General features: G+C 31.8%; 1 protein-coding gene across 1 annotated transcript; it reads right to left on the reverse strand.

Moving 5' to 3' along the window:
• Nucleotides 1-7170: 7170 nt before the first annotated feature.
• On the reverse strand, nucleotides 7171-9905 carry LOC127097977 (uncharacterized). The gene is made up of 6 exons (XM_051036475.1): nucleotides 9544-9905; nucleotides 9261-9288; nucleotides 8113-8343; nucleotides 7886-7949; nucleotides 7753-7812; nucleotides 7171-7469 (listed from the first exon to the last, which is right to left on the reverse strand). Exons 1-6 carry the CDS (start codon nucleotides 9681-9683, stop codon nucleotides 7414-7416), a joined length of 579 nt encoding a protein of 192 aa, XP_050892432.1. The 5' UTR covers nucleotides 9684-9905; the 3' UTR covers nucleotides 7171-7413.
• Between the last annotated feature and the right edge of the window lie 335 nt (nucleotides 9906-10240).

Raw genomic sequence — 10240 nt, forward strand, 5'->3', positions numbered from 1 at the left:
TGGGACAAGCCATTGACAAGGGAGACTTTATGTTTTGGGTGAGTTGAGAGTTCCAGATACAACAACCTTAACCTCTAGTTTCACAACTAATTTATTATCCTCTTTTTTGAATTCTTCGTCTTCTAGACTAAAGTATTTGGCTTCTACTGGAGCTTTAGGAAATTTACAAACCAGTGATATTTTAGATTGTTGTGGTTGTAAACTTGCTAAATTTTCAGCTTTACCATTTATTAAAAATGTTTCCATTTCATATGCACCGTTTAACTTAGTTCACTTTGATGTATGAGGTCCATCACCGCTTCTTACTAAGGGTGGGTCTAGATATTATATTCTATTCATTGATGATTATACTCGTTATTGTTAGGTTTATCTTATTAAAAATCATTATGAATTTTTCGATATTTACTGTATGTTCTGTGCTATGGTTAAGACTCAACATAATGTTGTTATAAAGTGTTTTCGTTGTGACTTAGGTGGTGAGTATACATCTAACAAATTGTCCAAATTGCTTGCTTTTGATGGTAAAAATCATCAAACATCTTGTACTGATACTCCTCAACAGAATGAAGTTGCTGAAAGGAAACACCATCATATTATTGAGACTGTTTGTTCCCTTTTGTTGTCTGCTTCTGATCCTAGTGAATTTTGGGGTGAAAAATTTCTCACTGATGTTCATGTTACTAATAGAATCACATCATCTATTACATCAGGTTTGTCTCCCTTTGAAAAATTGTATAATTCTATCCTGAATTATTCCTCTTGGAAAGTGTTTGGCTCTACTTGTTTTGTTCTTCACCAACAAGTAGAACGTAGTAAGTTATATGTTCGTTCTACTATATGTGTTTTTCTTGGTTATGGGGATGGTCAAAAGGGTTATCATTGTTATGATCCTGGTGCATAGAAATTGTATGTTTCTCGTCATGTTATTTTCCTTGAACACATTCCCTTTTAATCTCTTTCTTCTAATTCTCATATTACTAGAAGTTCAAAAATCACCCATATTGATCCTTTTGATCAAAATGATAATGTTTCTAGTGATTGTAACTTTGAGAATTGCACGTCTAATACTATTGCTACTCCATATATTGACACCCCTCTTGTCCTCACGGCTACCCAAGAACCTCCTGCATTTGTTGATCCTCCGCCTCCCCGTTATCCCTCTCGTAACTGTAAGTTTACTCAATTGCTTGATTTTGTCTATTTTACTTACTCTGTTTCTTTTGCTTCTTTTCTAACCTCTATCCATAGTTTGTCTGGGCCTCTTTCTATAAAGAGGTTATTCTTGACCCTCTTTGGCAGCAAGCTATGGCAGAAGAACTTTCTACTTTGCATAAATCATATACTTGGGAATTAATACCTCTTCCTCCTGGAAAATGTGTTGTTGGGTCTCTTTGGATATACAAGATCAAAACTAAGTGTGATGGGTCAGTTGAGCGCTACAAAGCACGTCTTGTTTCTAAGGGATTCTCTCAGCAATATGGTATAGATTATGAAGAAACTTTTGCTCTTGTTGCTAAGATGACTACTATACACACTCTTATTGTAGTTGTATCTGTTCGTCAACGACATATTTCTCAAATGAATATTAAAAATGAATTTCTAAATGGTGATCTTCAAGATGAAGTTTATATGGTACCCCCAAGAGGTGTTTCTCATAATCAAGAGAAATGTGTAAGTTGAGGAAAACTCCATATGGTCTGAAACAAGCTCCGCGAGCTTGGTTTGAGAAGTTTACCAATGTGATTACATTTATTGGATTTCACTCTAGTGATCATGATTCTACTTTGTTTGTCAAGACCACTCATCATGGTCATATTTTACTCTCATTATATGTTGATGATATGATTATTACAGGTGATAATATGGATGTAATTAATGATTTGAAATTATAACTAGCCAAAAAGTTTGAGATGAAGGACCTAGGAACTCCTCGATACTTCTTAGGTATTGAAGTTGCTTACTCTCCTAGAGGCTATCTTCTTTCTCAATACAAGTATATTGCCAACATTCTAGAACAGACTCGCCTTTCTGATACTAAAGTAGCAGATAGTCCTCTTGAGTTGAATGTGAAATATGCTTCATCTGATGGTGCTCCTTTTCCATATCCCATTTTATATCGCACATTGGTTGGTAGCCTGATGTACCTTACAATTACTAGACCAAATATTGCTTATGTTGTTCATGTTGTTCGTCAGTTTGTTGTCTCTCCTACTACAATATATTGGGCATCCGTTATTCGCATATGTCGTTATCTTCAGAGAACCCAGTTTTAGAGCCTTCTATTTCCCTCATCGTCCTCATTGGAACTACACACTTATTCTGATGTTGATTGGGTTGGCGACCCCACAGGTTGTAAGTCTACCATATAATTTTGTATCTTTCTTGGACACTCTCATATTTCTTGGAAGAGTAAGAAACAAGATATTGTCTCTTATTCTTCTACATAAGTTGAGTAATGTGTTATGGCATCTACCACTACTGAAATAGTTTAGTTGCGTTGGTTACTTTCTGGTATGTGTGTCATTCTTTCTGAACCAACCCCTATGTATTGTGATAATAAGAGTGCCATTCAAATTGCTTATAACTCGGTCTTTCATGAACGTACCAAACACATAGATATTGATTGTCACTTCACTCATCATCATCTCAGCATGAGACAATTACTCTACCATTTGTCGCCTCGGCTTTACAGGTCGCTGATTTATTTACAAAGACGCATTCCATTAAACATTTCCGTTTTTTGATTGACAAACTCTCAGTGCTTCCTACTAATGCATCTTGAGTTTGAGGGGAGATGTTAGATATTATTATTATTATTATTATTATTATTATTATTATTATTATTATGTTGGTTTATTCTTTCTTTGTGAGGGTAGTTTGGTACTTTTCTAACATATAGTATTTATACTCTGGTGTAACCCTTATTCTCTAGTTTGTGTTAATTCTATTGAAACCCTAAGACAAAGGGTCTTTTTCTTCTCTAAGTTTATATGTGTTCATTATTGCTAGTACATTCAATCATATTTTTGCTCGTATTATGCTTTTGCTCTATCAGTTTTGTTATTTGCTAACTTTACTTGTGCAGAAAGTTAAGTCCTATATCATCGTAATTGGTATGATTGTTCAATTTTCCTCTACCTTCATGTACTTGCACTTAATTTATCTTTATTTTTCTTAATTTTTTTGTTTGCATCACGGTTATTCAGTTATTTTTCATCTACATCAAAATTATTTTTCATTAGCATAAAATAATGTTTTTTGTTGCATTAAAATTGTTTTTCTATAAACTCCCCTTGCATTGAATGTTTTTCTCATTAAAGTTTTTAAGCATAAGAAGTTGCATATTCTCACTAGTTCATATTTACGCTGATGATATTATATTTAGAGTCACTGATGAATCTCTTTGCAAGGAGTTTGATAGTATCATGCATGGAGTTAGAACTGTCACTAATCAGAGAGCTTACATACTTCTTAGGATTGCAGAAAAAGAAAATTGAAGCTGACACATTCATCATCCATACAAACTATTGCTTGGAGCTCCAAAAGATACGATATGAAAGACTAAAGAAGTATCTTAACTCCCATGGCTTCAAATGTGTTGATATTACCAAATATAGAGGTATCATGTGATCTTTTCTATTTAGCCGTGAGGAGGCTATATATTATATTTAGCGTGTGCATCTGTGCTCGACTTTAGGCGTCACCTAGGAAATTCCTCTTTAAGATCATAAAAAGAATTTTAAGGCATATTAACAGAACCTCACATCACTGTCTTTGATTTTCCAAAGGTAGCGACTGTAGGTTAAGTTGGATTTTATGATTCTGAATTTGTTGGTTGTAAATTGGATAGAAAAAGTACTTGTGGTACATGTCATTTGTTTGCAAATTGTTCAGTTTCTTGGAACAGTAAGAATCAACATAATATTACTCTTTCTACTGTTGAGGTTGAATATGTAGTTGTCGGTAATTATTATGCACAAATCATATGACTAAAGTAATAATTATTGAATTACGATTTAAAACATCTCGTTTGTGTTCTAATCAAATACAATAACACTAGCGCGATAAGTCTTACTAAGAATCTTGTGTTACATTCACGCACCAAACATATAGAAACGTGATACCACTTTCTGAGAGATCATGTTTAAAAGGGTGATGTTATTTTTGAATACATAGATACGAAAAATCAAATGGCTGATATTTTTACAAAATTATTTTCACCAAAACCTTTTCACAAAATACACATGGATTTGTGAATTTTGGATTCTTTGCGTTATAAATAGATTTACATACCTATTTTCATTTCTTCTTTCTTATTTGTATCATTATATAAACTAACATTTCCTTATAACAAGTTACATCTAAATCATCCCTATTGGCATAATCCTTACAACTTTTATCTTTAGCAATGTCATCTTTGTATTTTGTATATATATATATATATATATATATATATATATATATATATATATATATATATATATATATATATATATATATATATATATATATATATATATATATATATATATATATATATATAATAAGTGTGTCCATTAGCTTACTTCTTATATGCTATTTTTGTTCATTAATTTCTAAGATGATGCATGAGTGTTCATTGTGCTTTTAAAATATTTCTAAATGCATCCTATTAATTATGTGCATTATTTTTTTTTTGTTCATACATTATTTAATCTTCCATTCATATATATCTTGATCACATAATTTTGTTGTTGATGAGTCTCATGTCGTATTGTACATACTTGTTTCATTTGACATGTGTTTCTCCGTATATATGAAATGTATCCGTATTTCATGTATATCCTTCTTAGCTATGTTTATCCGGTTTTAGTTTCTTTGGATTATATGTTGTGTTGTTGGTTGTTTTGTGTTAGACTCATTTAACATATATATATATATATATATATATATATATATATATATATATATATATATATATATATATATATATATCTTTTTGATATTTTAAAAGGAGTAGAAGTAATAATTTAAGTGTAGATTTGATTTACGCATTTTATATTGTTCATGATTTTGTGCAATGTTTCAAGGGGTGCACAAGCTAATGGAGAAAATAATTGATTACGCTTTGCTTCTACTTAAAGTTGAATCCATTCCGATTGCAAATTCTGTAAGTTTGTCAAACATAAAAGAAGGGAGACTGAAGTTGTATTGCATCTGCCTCCCAAGTTTTTATGTTTTCATTGCTTGTATTTTAATTTTTTGTTTTGATTTTATCGTTATTGAGTCTCCTCACTTGATTGTGTACCTTAGGATTGAATTTTAAATCCATTTTTACGCATGTGTAAATCAAATTGTTTGATTATAGTATAAGCAATATGCTTCTAAGTCAATTTATCAATGTTTTGGATCAAGAATCAATTTTGAGAATAAGTTAAATCATGACAATGTTGAAATCTGAAAAACACTTTACATTTTGAAAAAAATTGAGATTCCGGAAGTGTGATTCAAATCACACACTTCCATGACTCGAATCAAAGTCACAAGATATCCAAAAGTTACTTTCAAGTTGTCATGATTCGAATCACAACATCCATGTCTTGAATCAAAGAAGCTTGATTCGAATCACAGATTGTCTGATTCAAATTAGACACAAATTGTATATCTTGAGATTTGGTTATGTAAGTTTGACTCGAATAACATGATTTTATGACTCGAATCACAAAAGGTGTGACTCGAACCACAAAGTTAATTTTTGTTAGTTATTGGATCTTGACTCAAATCACCTCATCTCTTGACTTAAATCATACTCTTTGGTTATGACTCAAATCAAACATCATTTTCTCTTATTTTTATGCTAGATCTCTAGCACATATAAAACTATTTTTCTCAAAACTCATTCCACAGTGTTGAAAAGCATACAAATCCACTTTAGATTTGAAATTCACGACACACTTTGATAAAAAAAAACAAAAGCAATTAATAGTAAGATGTCTATTGTGTCGAGATCTCTCCAATATTTGTTGGATTTAGTTTTCATCTTCTTCGTCATTTTTTTTATGTGCTCATTGTCACTTTCTAAATGTTTATTGATTCTTTTTTTCAATGGTGAATACCTCTGCCATATATGAAGCACTAGTTACATATAGTTGTTGAGATACTTAATTATAGTTATAGTTGTGTTTGTAGAAACATTTTCCGATACAAAACAAGATTACTCAAAGACTTCATTCTTATGTTGAAATTCTTAATTATAGTTGTGTTTGCATAAGCATTGTCAACCGGTTAGAATTTGACTAAATCTCCAACTTCTTAAGTAATCTTCAATACATTTCCCAATCATGTGTCCCAAGTGTCCCGTGATTTAACAAAAGATGATTTTCTTATGTATCTTCCACTCGTTGTTCACAAAATGCACAGTTAAACTCATATAACTTAAATTGAGTTGAAGTCCAAGTGTCAATGATCAAACAATCTTCCACCTGTGATTTGACGTCCAAATATCACGCCTCAAAGAAGACTGTGATGCCTCAATGAAAACTGTGATGAGATATCAAACTGGGACTGCAAGATGATTCATATCTTTCTAAACTCCCCATTCTCCACAAAACAAAATGGAAGCTACATACAAATATTTTCACAAGTTGCCCTCAACATGCCTTGTCGAACAAACTACTTGATCTTTTATAGTGGTTGACGAACAAACTACTTGATCTTTTATAGTGGTTTTTCTCCATTTATTTGGTTAGACCGCTTGAGTTTTATCATTACCATAAATTGTAGCCATAAACAAATTGGTGAAACTAACATTTGAATCTCAGTTATCAAAAAAAGAAAAAGCTAATAAACAATGTGTGATTTTATTACCTTTCATTCTAATTTTAAGTTCACGGTCTTCACTTATGGACCTTCGAATATGAGAATATGATGTAGGGTTATGGATTTTCACCGAGGTGAGGATTTAAGGTTTTACATTCTACCATTCATCTTCAACTAGCTTCCTATTTGGTTTTCACGTTTTTAGTTTTCCCGTTTTAAAAATACAGTTTTGGTTTTGGTTTATGTTTTTGATTAGGTTTATTAACTAAATAAAATGATTCGATTATTTTAACTTCAATTCGGTTTAATTTGATAGTTCGTTTCGATTAGTGGATTTTTTGAACAGTCCAACTGGAGTATATAAAAGAAATATAATGGTGTAAGCCACATAATCACGGCGACTGAATTGTTTTGCACCTTTCAATCAAATTATTTTACAACTTTTACAGAGTCATCAGAAGATTTCCTGAGGATTTATGTAGTTTCATATTACAATACCAAAGTATCATAAAAAAAAATGGGAATATGTATAGGCTGCAGAAAATTTCTTTTAACAAATGTTATTTTACAACTAAAGTCCGAAAAATAATTGGTCTTACTTTAGAATTGCATCAATCAACTTTCAGGTGCTTCTCCAGCTAAATACTGTTTGTGGACCATTCTCCTAAAATCTGCATGATAGAAACGGGTATTTATCGTGAATGAATTAAAGAAAAGAAAACATAAATATAGAACAATCCTTTGCAGAATTTGCCTAGAACAGCAAAACCACTCAAAAACTATTAATATTCAGTTTTTCCTATCTTTTCCCTATGTAGAGTAATTGAAAATTGAAGTAAAGATCAAATGAAGTAAAACTTCGAAGCAACTGAGCAATAACAACAAATAGTTCGAGGTTTAAATAATTAGTAACTCAGAAAACACATGTGCTTTACAATGGAAAAAAATTCTAACCTTCTTTATCATTCCAAAGCTCTGCGGCGTAGCTATTTAGAGGACTCTCCAGGTTAGGCTCTGTTGTTCGAAAAAATTGATCAGACAAGCACGTAAAGGTGACTGCAAAACTCAAAATAAATGAAGAACAAACCTTCCAATAGACTTTGAATAGACAGAAGAATAGTTCTACAGTCATATGCTGAAGACCACTTGTCCTATAAAAACAAGTATGAAAGAAATTAATATTTCATCCACATATGCTAATTCTAGGCAGCCGTAGTGTACACATATAATTTGAAAATCCTAAGCAGCAAATACACATATAATGAAAATTTTAGCTCTGGTGTATGTGCTTTTGTTGTCTAATTTTATGAATACCTGAAGGATGTCCAGACATATGTTGCCAAACTGGTCAACATTTGGATGAAAGCACATTGTGTCAAACTTCACTTGGGGTGGTTTAAAAGGATAGTCCATGGGAAAACGTAAGGAGAGTTTATAAGATAAACCCTCATACAGAGTTCCTTTTCCACCTTCAATTGTGCCAACCCAAGTAAAAATACTCTCCGCAACAGGAAAAGCAGATACTCCAAGATCTCCTCCACTCATCTGCAGCAAAAGTAACACATTTTACAACCAAATTAACCCTTATTCATTTTTGTAAGACTTCACAAGTCCAAACATCTGCTGTCATAAGCTAATGTATTACAAAACGGATGCAACATCATAAACTTGACAATACATCGTACAAAATAAATAAATAAATCCGCTGTAAACAGTATGCAGTGATTGCTGATTACACCAAAGAAACATATATTAGTTATAAAAAAATAATTAGCTAACAACATTAGAATCTTCAATTCATATCCTTTATCAAAAATAATTAGCAAACATTAGAATCTTCAATTCACATCCTTTATCCTATCCACGCCATAGAGTGAAAAGGCGTCTGGTTTCATTTCATACTATGAGAGCCGTCTTGAAATGATAGAACAAAAACTAGAATATTTTCATTCCACATAAACACCATAGGAGAAAGCATAAGGAAACACTAATGGGGTGTCGTTATACATAGTAGTAATTCCAAGGGTTTAGCAAAATCAGAAAAATCAACACACAATGAAGTACTCCCTCCGTTAAAGTGTCACTTTCTTGAAAAAAAAATTGCTTCTTTTTTATTGTCACTTGCAAAGTTCAAGGTTGTACTTTTTATCAAAGTTACCCCTAATAATTATTATAAAGAGAGAGTAAAATGAATGTAATAAATAATTAAGGATATTACATGTAAAAGAAGAATTGTTGTTTGAAAAGTAACATTATGGATATGTGTAAAAAAGTAAAAAAATGACACTTAAAAAGAAAGCAAGCAAATAACATAAATCTACGTCTAAAATTTCAGTGAAGGTGTAACTCTTAAAAGCATAAATTATGGCATTCAAACACAATAAACTTGTACATGCTACATCTTCTCCACAGAATTTAAAAAATGACAATGACAATGATGATTAAAGCAAAGAGGGACATACCATGAGAGCCATTAACTCCTTCTGTAATCTGCAATTACATGAAAAAAGACCGAATAAAACCATCAAATCAATACTAAATAAACTTCAAATTCAACCCTATCAAAAAGTGTACTGATAATGAACACATGGGAATCAAAATTGATACATGGATCAGGAAAATTCTAATAAAAAATTACAAATCAAAACCTAAGTTGTTTGCCATAACAGTATATTACATAATGGAAAATCAATTTAGAAATATTTCAGGGGAACAAAGAAGTGGTAAATGGAGAGAGAGATTAACCTCTGAGAAACGGATGATGTGTCAACAGGAAGAGGAGAAGCGAGAGACTTCTTGGAAGAGGCGGCGGATGGTCGACGGTTGCGACCGGGCGGCGATTGGTCAGAGGAATTTTCGGCGGTGGGGTTTGATCGGACCTCCATGATAGCGACGAAGATCAAAACGGAGGCCTAATCGGATGACGCAGAAGATCAACGGCTCAGATTTCAATAAATTGTAAAAGAGAGATGGGAATTTTCTATTTTAGAATTTATGGAGAAATATATGGGAATTGGATTTTATTGATGAAAAGAATGAATTGGGAATTGAATTTCCAGATTTTGGAGTGTAACTGTTCGTCCTTATCTTTCTTTTCCAATTTCATTTTTCACCTTTTTTATTTAATTTAATTACTAGATTGTTATTAATTTTGTAAACAATTGAAATACTAGTATTAATAATGTAGTACACGTTTTTAGTCTTTATTATAATAAATTTGATTTTTTTATACACTATATACAGATTATTGACAATCAAATTTATTTAAAATAGCGATCAGAACGTAAAATGTATGAAAAAAATAAAAGATAATGTAAGTGGACAACAAACTGTTGAGCACTATCATGATTCATGGGTGTTGGAGGGTCCACGAGCCGTCAACGCCAATGTTTGTGTGGTGGTGATGGAAGTGAGTTGCTGACTCACTATTATTAAGGTGGAG

Source organism: Lathyrus oleraceus, chromosome 6 (genome assembly GCF_024323335.1).
Source record: "Lathyrus oleraceus cultivar Zhongwan6 chromosome 6, CAAS_Psat_ZW6_1.0, whole genome shotgun sequence".
NCBI lineage: Eukaryota > Viridiplantae > Streptophyta > Magnoliopsida > Fabales > Fabaceae > Lathyrus > Lathyrus oleraceus.